General features: G+C 37.9%; 1 protein-coding gene across 1 annotated transcript in view; it reads left to right on the plus strand.

Moving 5' to 3' along the window:
- Positions 1–19,306, plus strand: part of LOC144444421 (unhealthy ribosome biogenesis protein 2 homolog) — a 257,137-nt gene that overhangs the window by 59,202 nt on the left and 178,629 nt on the right. Inside the window, exon 8 of the mRNA XM_078133832.1 lies at positions 3,550–3,738. Coding sequence (XP_077989958.1) covers positions 3,550–3,738 — 189 coding nt within the window. The remainder of the gene's footprint in view (positions 1–3,549; positions 3,739–19,306) is intronic.

The raw sequence follows: 19,306 nt of genomic DNA on the forward strand, positions 1-19,306 counted from the left end.
GTATTTAGTAGGTATTTTTGATTACGACTTAATACACAATAATTTACCACACTCTATAACAGATTATTGCACGCTGTTGAATTATGAATACAATACACGACAGAAGGTTCAGGGCAATTTATGTATTCCTCCAGTGAAGACATCAGTTGAACAACAATCAACATGGAACGATATCAAATACAATATCAGGAAAGAACCAACACGACATAGTTTCAAGCGGTCACTTAAAGTGGATTTACTAAAAGAATATATAGCATAGTTGGCATTCTTTACCGAACTTTCTTCTCATTACTTATAAAATGACTGGGATTGGGATGGGGGTTGGGGGTGCGTTTAGTAACACCCTTGAATGATTAACTATTAACCATTAATGTGAGGGGTCAGACTTGATTAGCAAAGCTATTTTCTGACTACCATTACCTGTATAAATTTTGTATATATATATATATATATATATATATATATATATATATATATATATATATATATATAACTCGGTGAGTATCAATCTGCTAAGACAGTGCTCTATACCGCAGTGGCAGAGCGTAATAGTTTTGGTAGTACTGGAACTCTTTCTTGGTTGTAACTCGGAGTTTCACGCATAGTGCGATCATCAGACAACTCTGAGGCTTACTCTCTGGGTGTGCTGTATATATAGAGTGTAGACAATAGAAATACCATCACTATTGTCTAGACATAACGCTCAACCTCAACAACGGTAATTATTACCCTTACAGAAAACCCAATGACAACCCCATGTACATACACACGCAGTCTAACCACCCACCCAGCATCATCAAGAACATATCGTCAGCCATCGGCCGTAGAATTTCCGACATATCATCCGACGAACACATCTTCAACCAGGCAGCCCCACTGTACCAAAATGCACTAAAAACCAGTGGCCACAAAGAGAACATCACGTGATGTACACCAGCACCCCGACACATAAAAACAAGAAATACAGAAATAGAAACACCATCTGGTTTAACCACCATACAGCAAAAACGTAGCCACCAATGTAGGCAAACGATTCCTCAACCTAATCACAAAACATTTCCCAGCAGACTCTAAGTTACACAAAATATTCAACAAAAACAATGTCAAAGTCAGTTATAGCTGCATGCCAAACATGGCTACCATAATCAAAGCGCATAACGCCACCATCTCCAACAGCGAAACTAAACCCACTCAAAAACCTTGTAATTGCAGACAGAAAGACACCTGCCCTCTGAACGGCGAATGCCAAACGGAAAACATCGTATACCAAGCCAATGTCCACGGAAAACAAACAAAAGTATATATCGGTTTAACAGAGAACAACTTCAAACAGAGATACGCCAACCACAAACAGTCATTCAAACATGAAAAACACAAAAACAGCACAGAACTATCAAAACACATTTGGAAACTGAAAAGAAACAATGAGCCTTTTTCCGTATCCTTGTCCATCAGCAAGACAGCCCAAGCATACACCAATAAAACAAAACGATGCAACCTGTGTTTAACCGAAAAACTAACTATTATTAAAGCAGACAAAAGCTCCACACTAAACAAAAGAACTGAGTTGATATCCAAATGCCGACACGAGAATAAGTTTTATTTGTCCAACTTCAATAGAGCATCTATCACCTAAACTAAACCCGTTAACTAACGGAACATCAAAGCCCAACATGTAACAACCCGCCAACACTTATTGTCCGCACCCAATAACTCACACAATAACAACCAACACCTCCACACATACAACACCTACCCACCGACACAGACAATAGTGATGGTATTTCTATTGTCTACACTCTATATATACAGCAGCACACCCAGAGAGTAAGCCTCAGAGTTGTCTGATGATCGCACTATGCGTGAAACTCCGAGTTACAACCAAGAAAGAGTTCCAGTACTACCAAAACTATATATATATATATATATACTATTACGCTCTGCCACTGCGGTATAGAGCACTGTCTTAGCAGATTGATACTCACCGAGTTATATATATATATATATATATATATATATATATATATATATATATATATATATATATATATATATATATATATATATATATATATATATATATATATATATACAGGTTTTGAAAATTTGAACCAAATTATATGCTATAGACCCTACAGAACTGTTTCGTGAGGTGCGTATTCCTCACTCATCAGGGGTAGAATGGAATATAGTATCTGCATTATAGTATATATATATATATATATCTTTTTCAAGTGATCTGAAATTATTTCTTGTACAGGTCATAAAAATCAATCAATCAATCAATCAATTTATTTATACTCACATTTGAATGTTTTACTCTATTGTTATCTGTGATCATTGTTACGACAATTATAAAAGTCGGCATGATGCTTTAACTGAACGGTGACTTTTTAATGAATGACAAACCTGTTCATCTGTAATACTAGCTTTTTTTCGTTCGGGGGCAGTTGTCCAGGGGGCAGTTGTCCGGGGAGCAGTTGTCCTTCGGGGGCAATTGTCCGGGGGCAATTGTCCGGGGGGCAGTTGTCCTGTTACCCAGTGATGCAGTGCTAACTACATCAGTGATGCAATGATAAATACATCAGTGACTCAATGCTAACTACATCAGTGATGCAATGATAAATACATCAGTGACTCAATGCTAACTACATCAGTGACTCAATGCTAACTACATCAGTGATGCAATGCTAACTACGTCAGTGATGCAATGATAAATACATCAGTGACTCAATGCTAACTACATCAGTGATGCAATGATAAATACATCAGTGACTCAATGCTAACTACATCAGTGATGCAATGATAAATACATCAGTGACTCAATGCTAACTACATCAGTGATGCAATGATAAATACATCAGTGACTCAATGCTAACTACATCAGTGATGCAATGATAAATACATCAGTGACTCAGTGCTAACTACATCAGTGATGCAATGATAAATACATCAATGATGCAATGCTAACTACATCAGTGATGCAATGATAAATACATCAGTGACTCAATGCTAACTACATCAGTGACTCAATGCTAACTACATCAGTGACTCAATGCTAACTACATCAGTGACTCAATGCTAACTACATCAGTGATGCAATGCTAACTACGTCAGTGATGCAATGATAAATACATGCAACTATGACAGTTCAATCAAATCACATGTCTATAAAAGGTAGTAAAATGTGTATGAAAGCTTTCCAAACTTCACAAAGATATCTGTAAACATGTAATCTTTCATTTGGCATACATAAAAAATCTGGACGATATGGATTACTTCACAAATTAAATCAGACTAAAATTAAAAGTTTTTCTTAAGACATGAAATCACTTACTCACAACATGATGGATATTTAAGGCAATAGTCAAGAGGTCATCGTGAACATTGCCCTCTCACATGAAGTGAAATACCTTTGTCTTTACCATATGCACAAGGGTAAGCTTGCACAATGAATACAAATTACCAACACTAACAAAAGGTTCCAAGAACCTAGGTCACATGTCTATATATACAGTCATGTAGTAACTGTTGTTTTCTCTTTTTCAGGGATCATCACGAAGCCCTGTCAAAGTATCTAGATGGAATGATTGACAAGACCACACCTAAAACCGTCAAGACTGGAATTGAAGTAATTGACAATTGTATGAAATTTGTACAGAATGCACTTTGTAATGGTGATATATTTATTTACAATGGTATACCTATACTCTACAAAGCATTTCTCTCCACTGAAAGGTAATCTTGGTTGTTTGCTATTTCTGTGTTTTGTGTTATAGATTACAAGTATAGCTGGTTTTCTCATTCATTTAGCATTCTTAATTATCTTACATATGCACACATGATTTTAGGCCCTGAACAGCAGGCTGTTATGTGTACTAGTTGGCTCTCTCGGTCCAACCGTCCATCCATCCATCCATTTGTCTGGCTGTGTACTAGTTGGCTCTGTCGGTCCAACCGTCCATCCATTTGTCTAGCTGTGTACTAGTTGGCTCTGTCGGTCCAACCGTCCATCCGTCCATCCATTTGTCTGGCTGTGTACTAGTTGGCTCTGTCGGTCCAACCGTCCATCCGTCCATCCATTTGTCTGACTGTGTACTAGTTGGCTCTGTCAGTCCAACCGTCCATCCGTCCATCCATTTGTCTGGCTGTGTACTAGTTGGCTCTGTCGGTCCAACCGCCCATTCGTCCATCCATTTGTCTGGCTGTGTACTAGTTGGCTCTGTCGGTCCAACCGTCCATCCGTCCATCCATTTGTCTGACTGTGTACTAGTTGGCTCTGTCGGTCCAACCATCCATCCGTCCATCCATTTGTCTGGCTGTGTACTAGTTGGCTCTCTCGGTCCAACCGTCCATCCATTTGTCTGGTTGTGTACTAGTTGGCTCTCGCGGTCCAACCGTCCATCCGTCCATCCATTTGTCTGGCTGTGTACTAGTTGGCTCTGTCGGTCCAACCGTCCAACCGTCCATCCATTTGTCTGGCTGTGTATCCCTACTATGTAATTTCTCTGAAATACATTACAACCCAATTTCATTAAACTGTGCACTACAGTGACATACTGTAAACCGCTATATTTTCGCGTAAAATAAAATTTCAAGACTTTCGAAAGGCACCAGAATTCGCAAAAATATTGTTGTGAACATCGCACACTAACAGGACGTACAACACTCCGTAAGGGATGCATATGAAGACATTGCAAACAGTACACACACATACACTTCTTTTATGGAATAAACAAATAAGAATGAAATAATGTAATAATGAAATAATTATATTGTCATGTTTATCTTTGCTTTATTCTCTCAAGTTCAAAAGCAGATGAAATGCGTTCTCATACTAATTCCCAGAAAGTTATGAATTTACAGGGACACAAAATACTGAAATACGACTAAATCACGGTCGAAACATACCAGGGGTGAACAAATCATTTTGTGAACTGGTGGTCCCCGGACCAGTGCCTTAAAAAATCCAGTGGTCCTGCTGAAAGAATTAGTGGTCCTTGGTCCCGCTAACGTGAAACATTAAATCTTGCCTATGAATCTAGATATTTAGACGTACACCACTTTTAGTTGAACAATACCCAATTTATAATGATAAATATAAAGTTGACATGCTTGGTTTCAGTCAATTGACAATTCTATTATATTTGTAACAGTTATTTTTGACGCATCGACGAAACGAAAAACATTGAACGGCGACTTCACTTGGATTTCACGAAGGATTAGAAATTTGACAGAAATATGTGACAAGAACATTGAAAAACAGTTTTACTTAGTCATGATTGCAGTATGACGACAAAAGTTGTACTACGTTTAATTTTGTCAAACTTGTCTGGAAAACCCAGACATTGCAAGCAAATCATCACAATTGTACAAAGAAACTGACCCCTTCAAAGTTGAGCCTATAAAATCTCACGAAAAAAACTACGAACTAGGAGTCATTGTGTCCATGGTGTGACTGTGTCGAGATAAAATCAAATTCACCAGTTGTCGAGACTTTGGAAAAAGACCTAGGAACACATACATTGCCTGACTAGAGGGAGTCCGTGTGACGGTGCGGAGATAAAATCAAATTCGCCAGTTATTGAGGCTTTGGCAAATATCATATCACAGTGCTAAAATTGATACTTCGTTGACTATCTGTAAGTGTAACCCTAGAATCAGAATGTTCATTTTGTGTCATGCTGGTCAGATGTTTTCCTAGTATAAATCCATAGCTCAAAAGATTGACCATTGTCCATGTTGTCCATTTAAAACTTTACAGCCATTCGCGTTTCAGATGGGTCTAAATTATTTACGAGATGGATAGCCACACATTACACAGCAAATGTACTTGGGAAATGGCCGTTTATTTGAGAGGTACCGTAGTGTGGACACTTACGTCCTATGTTTACAGATAGTAACAGATAAGATATCGTGGGAAATGCCTTGGCGCATACCATTTCTGTCTAGGGTTGGTCTTAGCACATTATTTTTAGTTACACCTAAATTACATGCAAGGAGAAAATGAAACAGGTGGTGTATATTTTTGATCGTGTAATGTTTTATCTATTACAAAGTAAATGATAATAAGCAGCATAAATGCTCAGATTTGGAATGCATTTGTGTTATGTGTCTAACAAGCAACCCACACACCCGAAATGGAATGAGCAACACGTGTACACACATCTGAGGTTCGAAGTCAACTTTACATGCCGAGACCAGCATATTGCAGAAAGCAATGCAGGAGGACTGGTATGGTATCGTCAACCCTTGTAGGTCATTGGAAAAACCAAGATGACAGTCAGTGATTGCGATCATGGACGTAACTGAGGTTGGCAAAAATAACGAAACCTTTGTTATTCACTTGCCCAGTGGACAAACTTGGTAACTTTTGTCCCGGACTTTTGAGGGATAACATGAAGTTTGTGCATCATTTGGATGACTTCATTTCATGAAAGGGGTTCTACTATAAATCATTTGAAGCTCCTTTATGAATAAAAACAATAATACAATCAATGCTGACAGAATGATAGCAAATAAAATGTTTCATTTGACACATTTTAATTATTATACAATGAAATTATTATTCTTGTCTTCCTAATTCTTGTGTCCCTAAACCAGTATGTCCCTACTAGTAATGATATGAGCCACATGTGCGTTGAGTGTACTCCTGTCTATCATTTCACATTGTTGTTGATTCAGTGAAATAAACTACGATGTAAGGCCACTACTATGACGTATTGACGCACCACCAGTCATTCAACTGTCAAAGTTCACGCCCCCTCTCTGAAGCATATTGCTGGTTTGAAGTCGGAAGTCACCTGATTATACTTCATGACCCATCGAAAGGTCATGCAAGGCTTGTAGTTTTAGCTCCATCGTGATCGTATTTCTTGTTTGTTCACATTCAGTTGTTGCTGTTCCTACTTTTTAACATGATTATTTGCAGTTTAAGGTACTGGTCCGACGGACCAGACATGGTCAAATTTGTGTGGTCCGCCCAAAAAAATCACTGGTCCCGGACCTCGGACCAGTGGATTTGTTCACCCCTGCATACTGTCACACGGAAAATAGAGATACATTTCACAATCAACAGTTTGATAAATTACTACATGAATTGTCCACTGCTTGTAAAGAAAAATAATGGCACTCATATACATTAAAATTATGAAAAATTACAGAGAAATGCTGTAAATGTGGCAGCCTGTAAATGTAATGTGATACTGATAGCATCTAGCAATACTGTAAGCAACAACTCAAAATGGCAGTTCATAAGATCACTAATGAAAGATAGCGAGTTCCTATAGTAAAGATAGTAAAGATTCACATACAGTATTTACTTCTCAGCAAAATGTTTCTGGATCAGTTCTGAATGTTCTCTATATTTGAATATTGGAGATTGCGCCTTTGATGGATGATTTCTCAAAACCTTCCATAATTTATTTATTTATTTATTAATCTTTCATATACAGACACCATTTCAGTGCATTAGCACTGTTCTCCCAATGGAACCTGTTGCAAGATTACGTACACAGAAAATAAACTAAACAAACAAACAAACAAAGGGGACAAACCAGGACAAAAAGTTACAGACGCAGAGTGCACTTTAAAAGATATCCACCCACATTATTACCAGACTACATTCTTAAATATCGATGAGTTCGGAGCTGATCTTATGGATAGGGGTAGATTGTTCCATAGAACAGCACCACTATAGTGAAATGCCCGTTTCCCATATTCCGTTTTAACTGTAGGGATGTATATGTTACCTTTACTGGCCTGTCTTGTGTTATGGAGATGAATTTGGTTGGAAAGATTGAACATTTCAGTGAGGTAACTAGGTGCATTGCCCATTACAGATTTATAGACGAGTGTTGCCAGTTGGCGCTTCCATCGAATTTGAGGGCTGACCCAACCCAAGTTTTCATATACCCAACCCATACTAGTATCACAGGGAACTTCAAGGAGCAGTCGACCAGCTCGTTTATGGAGGAGCTCTAGTGTCTTCAAATACTTTTGATTCGTATTACACCATACATTCGCAGCATAATCGAAATGGGGAAGGACTAAGGTATTGAACATCATCTTCCTAAGTCCCATCGGCAAAAAGTGTTTGATTCTCGACAGTAGACCAATTTTTAGAGAAATTTTAGCAGAAATTTTGGAAATATGTGATGAAAATTTCAATTTTGAATCCAGCCAAACCCCTAAGTATTTGAAATCAAATACTTGCTCTACTAGGTCTCCCTGTATTCGAATTTGCAAAACTGAATTTAATTTTAGTCTTTGTGATGAACCGAAAAGCATGGTCTTGGTTTTAATTGTATTCAGTGTTAACTTGTTTAAGTCAAGCCAGGCCTTGACATGCATTATTTCCTCTGTGAGTGTCACTTCAATATCAGCAACTGAATTGCTTGAATAGAAAATAGCCGTGTCATCTGCATACATAATTACTTGAGCCTTTATAACTGTTTCCGGCAAGTCATTGATGTAAAGGGTGAAAAATAAAGGTCCCAGGATTGAACCTTGGGGTACCCCACAAGAAATGCCCATGCTTTCTGATAATGTGGAATTTAACTCTACAACTTGTGTACGGACTGTTAGATAGGCACGGAACCATGTCAATGCATTGCCTTGTATACCAAATTGATGTAGTTTCTGAAGGAGCAGTCCATGATTAACTGTATCGAATGCTTTCTTCAGATCTAGAAATATTGCACCAGTGAGATGTTTACGATCGATATTATTAAATAGAATATCTGTAACATGAGTAAGGGCCGTTGCCATAGAGTAACCTGGCCTAAATCCTGACTGACATCTATTCACAATGTCATTCTCATCTAGATAGCTGTACAGCTGATCATGGACAGCTCTTTCCAATATCTTAGATACTACAAGGAGGATAGATATTGGTCAGTAATTACCAACGTCAGTTCTATCCCCTTCTTTAAATAATGGCACAACCCTAGCTCGTTTCCATTCTGCAGGAACCTGTCCTGTCTGTAGAGACAGATTAAAAACTTAACAATGAAGATGATATATACGGAGCCGCATATTTAAGTAACCGTGCACTGACATTGTCAATACCAGTGGCTTCAGCAATACAGAGTTTTGACAATTGTCTACAAACATACTCAGTGGTTATGGGCTTAAAGTAGAAGTTACTGTCACATTGGGTTAAAAGTGTAGTATTTCAATTTTTCAACTTCGTTGCCAGCTTGGATCCAATTGTAGTTACGTAAAATAGTTATTAAATGTATTTGCTATAGTTTTTGTATGGGTGGTGATATGACCATCCACTTTCAAACTCATGACACTCATTAGTCTGGCTTGGTAACAATTTTTTCAAAGTGTGCCAAAGATTTTTTGAGTCACTGCTATTTTGATCTAATTGCGATGTAAAATATTCTTTTTTCAATTGCACCCTCATGTTGTTAACATAATTTCTAACTTTCTTGAATTTTGCCCAAACGCTGGCATCCTTATGTTTCTCTGCACAATGTTTGAGTCTATCACGTTCATATGTTAATGCAATGAATTCACCTGTTATCCATGGGGTATGTTCTCCCCTACGAGTGATAGTCCGAAATGGAGCATTAGAATCACAAACTGTTATGAAAAGCTCCTCCCACATGCCCCAAGTGTCATCTGGGTGTCGTGAATTTCAATTTTCTGCCTGGGGATATTGCGAATTTCATCACAGAACTTCTCTGCATCGAAATTCTTGAAAGATCTAGTTTTCACCTGTTTTGGTGCAGACTTTACTTTCTGTATTCTACGAACGGCGTACACCAGACGATGATCGCTTAGACCGGTGGAAAGAACTACGGCTTTAGATGTATGAGCTTGGTCGTTACACAGAATTAAATCAGTAAGAGTTTCTGAGCGATCGGTTACACGGGTGATGCCTTTCACTAGATTTCTTAATTGAAAAACCTTACAGAAATTAGTTAGACGTCTTGCTAAACCTTTCGTTTTGTTTGGTTTTAAGTCAATATTGATGTCACCAAGAATATAGAGAATCTTGTCTTCATCCCAAGCTGTCGAAATACATTTTTCCACACATTCAAGGTAGTCAATGCCTGCTGAAGGAGGGCGATAAAAGTTTCCAATTAAACAGGATTTTGACCTGTGGATGTCTAGTTGAATCCATATACATTCAACACCATCCATCTGCAAGTCCTCTCTATTTACAGTCTGTAACAATTTGGAAGCGTATGTGAGCACTCCTGGTGGCATGATCATTACAGAGTTTGTCATACGCTGTCAAAAACCAATTTGCATGTAGAGGTTTCATGTGTGACAGGGTCAGGTTGACTTTGATACAACTGATGTCTTCATTGCGATCCAAGGCTGATGAAATTTGTGATGCATACCATTTCAGGGCTCGAAATTAGCTGTAGTCTCGCGTCAATTGACTACCAGTTTTTCCAAAATGACTACCAAGTTTGAAAACTGGTAGTCACCCTTGACTACCACGAAAATAGGGATGCCAACCCACCATATGTATGGAAGGCCTGCTGACAAGTTGGCGATGTAGCGTGAGCACTAGACTCTAAAGCTACATGTGTTTAGATACGGCATGATATTGCTTACTTTATAGTGAATATCAGTGGTTTGGTAAAATAAACAAAATACATTTAGCTTATGTGTGATGTTACAAACGCCATAACTCTACTCAAACACTACACTCTTTTGATTTCATGACTGTTTCATTGTCTTTTCCATGTCACACAGTTGCGATCAAAATGATACAAAACTGAGGAAAATATACTGAATAAAATCATTCTCCCACCACTAATCGCGAATGTAATAGTATTTTACAACTAGTCATTCAATACTATATATGCTAACTTAATTTAGTGGAAGGATGAGAATTTCCATCATTTATCGAAGCCCTTAGAGGAGGAGACAATGGGAGATGAGCCAAGTGGGGAATGTCGACTGAAAATGACTTCAACACCACCTCAGGCTGTTGAATTGTCCTGTCCTGTCTGCCATTCAACAAATCAAGGAAATGCAAATTGAAATGTCGACGTCCCTTGAGTTCTTCAATGCCACCGTGAAAGAAATGCAAGGTACAATAGTTACACTTCAGAGAGAAAATAAACGACTACAAGAAGTAAATGAAGACCTCACAGTAAGAATGAAGAATCTGGAAAGAGAACAGGAAGAGCAGAACCAATACAGTCAGCGAGAAAACTTAGAAATCCACGGCATCCCAGAAACACCGACCGACAAGACTGATGACATAACATTAGCGGTGCTCCAGAAAGTCGACAAAGATATCAATATTTCACACATTGAAGTGACCCATAGGATCGGACACCACGATGCACAAAAATCAAACACCCGACCAACACCTCGACCTATAATTGTCATGTTTGCCAGCAGGAGAAAGTGAGACACAGTATACCAAGATAGAAGAAAGATTAAAGATGTTACAACAGACAAGATTGGCTTCTCTACCAAGAACAAGATCTACATCAATGAAAACCTTACAGCATTCAAACGAAACCTACAGAGGAAAGTAAATAAACGACGTAAAGAGCACGGTTACAAGTTTTGTGGATGACTCACAATAGAAAAGGGGTTCGAAAACAGCAGTAATAGAAATGACGATACAAGCAAGTAGTAGGATACACTGGGAACTCTGTGAACTCTGTACTTTATATGAATGCGTGTTCCAACTTGTAACGGAAACTTACATCACACGCATTCCAACTTGTAACTGAAAACGTATAACACAAAATAAGAATCAATAAATGTATATTAAATTCACGACAAGTTTCTTTGGACATATAATGGGAACATTTATGTACGGAAACAGCAAGGTGTGGCTTCACTAATTATTGCATAAAGTTCAGTGAGTCGTCAGTACACAGTAACATCACGAGGTTTCTTGAACTCTGAGTTTCGATGAACAGTGTTGACCTTTGACCTTGAAAGTCTTTGTCAAGGTCAAATAGCCAAATTTGAGTTATCCTCATAGCTTTTTGAATCAAACATTTGAAGTGATGATGACATTTTAATCATGTCTTGGTTTTTACTAAGTCAAGTATATGTATGTCACTTAATTTCACAACCTTGACCTGAATAGCAAAATGGTGGCCATGTTTAGGATAAACAAGCACATTTTGTCTGTTATCTCCAAAAGTTTGATACCTATATGGACACCATTTAAGTGTCTATACCTTCATGTAATCAATGATGAGCTTCTCAGGAGACATTAATCTTTGACTTTGACAAACATTTTCAAGGTGAAATGACGAAAAATGTTCTTTCTGTGTTAACTCAAGAAGTTGAATAAACAAAGATTCCATTTAAATGTCCAAACCCAAGGGTCAGCTTTCTTTTTATATCTTGACTTTTGCCTTTGAACTCCATATTCAAGGTCAAATAGCAAATTGGTCAATGAATTAAGACGTTTTGTATCTCAAGACATCGTTGAGATTGGCACCGTAAGTTTGCCATAAAACACACATGTTGAGGACTATGTCTTTGATTGAAGGTTTGTTTATTATTTGGACTGGATAATCCTTTTCACTGATGACATCTAGTCAGAGCTACATCAGATAAAACCTGCATTGTTTTATAGAGTAAAACTGAATGACACTTTTCTTACTCTCAATGTAGCAAAATTAATCAAACCCTGACAGGACTCAAACATCAAACCCCCAACAGCTGCTGCAAGAGATGATAAACACTGCAAAAATATGTATTAAATGTCTTCTACTTATGTGATTGACATGTTATGTGATGTCATTGTCATGTTATGTGATGTCATTGACATGTTATGTGATGCTATGACATGTTATGTGATGTCATTGACATGTTATGTGATGTCATTGTCATGTTATGTGATGCTATGACATGTTATGTTATGTGATGTCATTGTCATATTATGTGATTGACATGTTATGTGATGTCATTGACATGTTATGTGATGTCATTGTCATGTTATGTGATGCTATGACATGTTATGTTATGTGATGTCATTGTCATATTATGTGATTGACATGTTATGTGATGTCATTGACATGTTATGTGATGTCATTGTCATGTTATGTGATGCTATGACATGTTATGTTATGTGATGTCATTGTCATGTTATGTGATGCTATGACATGTTATGTGATGTCATTGTCATGTTATGTGATGCTATGACATGTTATGTGATGTCATTGACATGTTATGTGATTGACATGTTGTGATGTCATTGACATGTTATGTGATGTCATTGTCATGTTATGTAATTTCATTGACATGTTATGTGATGTCATTGTCATGTTATGTGATTGACATGTTATGTGATTGACATGTTATGTGATGTCATTGTCATGTTATGTGGTCATTGACATGTTATGTGATGTCATTGACATGTTATGTGATGTCATTGTCATGTTATGTGATGTCATTGACATGTTATGTAATGTGATTGACATGTTATGTGATGTCATTGTCATGTTATGTGATGTCATTGACTTGTTATGTAATGGCTTTCAAATGTGTTATGCCATTGATTGACATGTTATGTGATGTCATTGAGATGTTATGTGATGCAGTGTTCTGCTGAGGCCACGCCCAAGCGTCAATCCCGTGAAAAAAATCCCAAAATCTCTTTGGCAGGTTTAATCCCCCTGCCAAAATCAACTTTTGATCATCTGTAACTTAATGTGAAAGATAAACTAACTAACTCATTAAGGGGCAGTGTTGTTGACTTCACACAAGATACATGGATTAGTAGACAAATGAATAAACATTCACAAAATATATGTAACTGTGCCTAGCAATAAGACCACACCCATAGCAACAGCCAAATGATCACTTAAATTGCAACAATAACGACGGATCAATAGACAAATGAATAAACATTGAAAAAGATGTCAATGTGCCTAGCAACATGACCACGCCCATAGCAACAGCCAGATGATCACTTAAATTGCAACAATAACTACAGGGATCTATAGACAAATGAATAAACGTTGAAAAAGATGTAAATGTGCCTAGCACAGTGATTGGGTAGTCAAAGCATACCAATATGAAAATGACCCCATTCCAGCAAAGGTAAATGGGTCGTTTGGAATTTCAATGGGCCATTTAATTTTAATCATTTTCCAATTTGAGTAGAGTACGTTTGAAGTTCGCTACAAGTATTTTGCTTTAAATTTCCAAACAAATGGACAGTTTTTAGCACAACTGAACTGAGGTTCAGTAGTGCTATAGGGATCGCCCGGCATCTGTCTGTCTTGTCTGTCTGTCTGTCTGTGTGTGTGTGTGTGTGTGTGTGTGTGTGTAAACAACTTAAAGTCAAAAACCGCTGAACCGATTGCCATGATATTTGGTGCGTCCATTACCTTTGGTGTCTAGTTGGGAAATTGTTCAAATCAAAATGATCGCATCACAGGTGTGTGATTTGGGTCAAAAAATGTGATTTTTGGTCAAAAAACTTAAACTCAGAAACTACTGGGCAGATTGGGCCGACATTTGGTGGGAACATTCTTAAGGGGGTGTAAAGTAAGATTTGTTCATGACATGATGATTCCATCAGTGATATGCAAATTAGGGCTAAAAATGTGTCTTTTTGGTTAAAAATCTATAATTCCAAAAGTACTGAGCAGATGGGGCTGAAATTTAATGGGAATGTATCTAGGGATGTATGGACGAAGAAATATTAAGCATACAATGATTCCATGAGTGATATGCAAATTAGGTGTAAAAATGTTAATTTTTGGTCAAAAACTTATATCTCAAAAAGTACTTGGTCACCGAGTCTGAAACTTGGTGAGATGTTTCTGAAAGTGTTATTCTGCAGATTTTCTTCAAAACATTTTGACAAAATTGGCCCTAGTGACCATGACCATGCCCTTAGCAACAACCAAATGGCAGTATATTTTGGTCAAATAACAACATCATCTGGTAGGCAAATGAGTAAACATTTAAAAAATGTATGCAAATACCCTAGCAACCATGACCACACCTATAGCAACATCCAAACGGTCGTGTATTTCTCAAAGAGAACAACAGGTATTAATAGACAATTGAATAAACATTCTAAAAATGTATGTAAATTTGCCTAGCAACAAGATCATGCCCATAGCAACAGCCAAATAATCATGTATATTGCAAAGATAACAACAGGAATAGAAAGACAAATGAATAAACATTCAAAAAATGTATGCAAATGTGCCTAGCAACAAGACCACGCCATAGCAACAGCCAAATTATCACATATATTGCAAAGATAACAATGGGGATTATTAGACTATTGAATAAACATTCAAAAATGTATGTAAATATGCCTAGCAATAAGACCATTCCCATAGCAACAGCCAAATGATCACGTATATTGCGAAGATAATATCAGGAATTCATACACAAGTGAACAAAAATATACAAAAATGTATGCAAATATGACCACGCCAAATGATAGCATATATCGTAAAGATAGCAACATGGTTGGATAGGCAACTGGATAGTCATTCAACAAATGAACACTTCTTGTTAGCATGGACTACCATATGGATAAACATTTTCAGAAACTGTACAGTTGTGCTACAACACTATTGGCGGTATTTTTACTTATTCGAGTACATGTACATTTAAAGTTTGCTATGTTTAGGCGTACATATTTGAATCATATTACATATTACATTTGGAGTAAACATTTACAATATTCATTATTTCTTATACAAAAGTATGGAAGTGCATGTCCTCTGATACACTTCTTCAAATTCTTGCTGAAGTTACGGTCCGGTCAGTTTTTACTCCAACACATGAAGTACAAAGTATATAATCACAAGGTTGGATTTGTTTGTGTCCCTCACCATCTGATTGATTTCTTTCTTTCTGGAAGAAAGATATTCTTTTGCAGCATTTCTTTATTAATAGCTGATTTATGTTGTCCTGTTTCCAAATTCTTAGATTTCTGAATGGGATAGACATATAGTGTCACATTTCATGTTTTTTAATTATTTTATTAATAAGATTTGTTATATCTTTTACCCTATTTTGTAAAAATGTATATTTCCACAAACCACCATAATCATGTATTTTGTCAAATGATGTACATGTAGCCATTCAATTCATGGGGAAGCTTGGCCTCAGATATAGATGTTTACAACACAGACAGCTGTCCTTGAGATTTGAGGATCATTATAGAAATTGTACTTAATAGTTGCCAAGGTTACATTTGTTTACGAATTACATCACTGTACCCAGGCATCTGCAATGCCGTATATCAGTATCAAATGTGGCACTAAATGTTTTCAAGTGTGTTGCTTCCCATCAGAAAATGAAATTGAAAGTATGGAAATTCTTGATCGTACTGTATTCAGAAAATGATTGGTTCTATTTGGTAGCTATTAGAACTTCTGTACAAGTCATATTTCATTTTCCGACCTTAGATTGTTTTCAATGATTGTCAGGTTTGAGTATTTTTCTAAATTTATAGCCAGTCACACAGCTGTTATAGCAGGGCATTGTGACTGGTAACTGGCTATTTCTTGCAGAGGCTTAATGAGGACACAGGAGTCGTTTTTTTACCATCTGAATAGTTTTTTTACAATGACAGTAATTTTTTTACAGTAGCAGTAGTTTTTCTTACAGTAACAGTAATTTTTTTTTACAGTGGCAATAGTTTTTTTTACTGTGACTAGTTTTTTTTTTTACAGTGGCAGTAGTTTTTTTACAGTGGCAGTAATTTTTTTTACAGTGGCAGTAATTATTTTTACAGTGGCAATAGTTTTTTTTACTGTGACAGTAGTTTTTATACAGTGGCAGTAATTATTTTTTACAGTGGCAGTAGTTTTTTTACAGTGGCAGTAGTTTTTTTACTGTGACAGTAGTTTTTTTACAGTGGCAGGAATTATTTTTTACTGTGACAGTAATTATTTTTTACAGTGGCAGTAGTTTTTTTTACAGTGGCAGTAGTTTTTTTACTGTGACAGTAGTTTTTTTACAGTGGCAGTAATTCTTTTACTGTGACAGTAGTTTTTTTACAGTGGCAGTAATTTTTTTACTGTGACAGTTTTTTTACAGTGGCAGAAATTATTTTTTACAGTGGCAGTAATTATTTTTTACAGTGGCAGTAGTTTTTTTACTGTGACAGTAGTTTTTTTACAGTGGCAGTAATTTTTTTACTGTGACTAGTTTTTTTACAGTGGCAGTAAAAATTTTTACAGTGGCAGTAATTATTTTTTACTATGACATTAATGCGCAACAATCGACACAGACACAGAGGATGCGGAAAAAGTAAGGGGTGTCACCAGCCGGCATTTCAGGGTGATAAGCAATGTATGTCCCGTCCCGCTCACGGTCTGAGCCTCAGATTTGACTCAGGCCATCAGCGGAGCCAACGTGGCACCCCGAGCGGTCTGCATGCCGTGGCTACCCCCTTACTGTGTTTATTGAAAATGCCAAAAATTGAAAAAGCGTAAAAAGAAGCTGTCCATGAATAAAAGCCGAACACTTGACAGTGCTGGAGTAGAAGAGCCGAGCACTTGATAGTGCTGGAGAGAATTAGCCGAGCACTTAATAGTGCTGGAGAGAAGTAGTCGAACACTTAATAGCGCTGTAGAGGGTAAAAGAGCCGAGCACTTAAGGTGCTGGAGAGAAATAGCCGAGCACTTAATAGCACTGGAGAGAAAAACCGAGCACGTATGAGTGCTGGAGTAAACATGCCGAGCACTTAATAGCGCTGGAGTGAAGAAACCGAGCACTTGTGAGTGCTGGAACGAAATGCTGAGCACTTGTGAGTGCTGGAAAAACAAAACAATATGGTGAGCACTTAACAGTGCTGGCGTTAAACCAAGTAACATGATAGTGTTGAGGTGAGATGGGTGGGTGGGTGGAAGAAAGCGGAAAACGATGTATACTGTGCTGTAGCAAACAGTGAAGTGAGGGACAAAGGGGAGATAAGGTACAAGCGAAAGCCAGAGGTCAAGGTGGCTTGACCAATGAAAGGACAGCATGGACAAAGTAGGGATTAAGGTGATATGCAAAAGTCAGAGGTCAGGGAAGCTTGGCAAATACACGGGAAGTGGTGGAAAGATAAGGGGCAGGGTGAGACAAAAGGCAAGGTAGCATTATGCAGGAAGTAGATGGTCCATGCCTCAGTGCTCATTAACTCAGACTATGAATGTTATTCATAATCACGCAATTAATGCGCAACAATCGACACAGACACAGAGGATGCGGAAAAAGTAAGGGGTGTCACCAGCCGGCATTTCAGGGTGATAAGCAATGTATGTCCCGCTCACGGTCTGAGCCTCAGATTTGACTCAGGCCATCAGCGGAGCCAACGTGGCACCCCGAGCGGTCTGCATGCCGTGGCTACCCCCTAATTGAGAGGCGTGAAGTGAGTGGGGCAAGCTGAGCGGGCAGCAAGCAGATGAGGTGGATGGCATGCAAGAAAGGCAGTACAAACTAACCAACTTTGCAAAACAGGGAAACTATTCAAAACAACTTAGGTAAATGGCAAATGCATGTACTAAGGCAAATGCCCTACAAAAAATTCTACCGTGACTACAAAAGACTAGCGAGATAAAAGAATGCAAATGTCTTAAACTGACCAAAGCGAAGCCAATTAGCACTGAAAACATAGTGAATCCCTAGAAACTGAGGTCTTCTGTAAATGTTCGCAAAGAGTGAAAAAGTCCAAAGTGAAATGTCCCACAAATGATTTGTAAGTCCGTGTGGTAAGTGGTAATAAACTGTATATAAAACGAGAATAAACTGAGGACGCCTACAAATGTTCGTAACGGTAAGGCGCGAAAAGGACGGAAATAAAATTTCTCACAAATGATTAAGGAGTCTGTGTGGTAAGTGGAACTGAATTGTACACAAAACGTGAATAAACTGAGGACGCCTGCAAATGTTCGTAAGGCGTGAAAAGGACGGAAAACAAAATGTCTCACAAATGTTTACGAACAGTACAGTGGACCTCTGACTTAGGGGTAGCGGAGTGAGTCCATGTTGACCGCAGAAATTGACGTATTGTGACTGACCTGCGTTGTAGGTGCGACGGGTATTAGGTGCTACGCTGAGGTCGATGTAACGCCGCACCTGAACAGTCAGATGTTGTAAACTGTCTATGGTAGTATGTCCAGTCGATTCAGGTCTGGAGTGGCTGTAGGTTCTTGGTCCGCATGGGGTGCTAGTAGTCGGAATCGATGGAGCTGTTGACGAGAAAGAGAATCAGCAATATCATTATTCGTACCTTTCACATGGACTATCATGACATGAAAATTGTTCATTGCTGCGGTGAAAAAGAGACGGCGGACCAGACGCATGATAAGAGGGCATCGACTTGACCCCTTTTTCC

Source organism: Glandiceps talaboti, chromosome 13 (assembly GCF_964340395.1).
Source record: "Glandiceps talaboti chromosome 13, keGlaTala1.1, whole genome shotgun sequence".
In the NCBI taxonomy this organism is placed as follows: domain Eukaryota; kingdom Metazoa; phylum Hemichordata; class Enteropneusta; family Spengelidae; genus Glandiceps; species Glandiceps talaboti.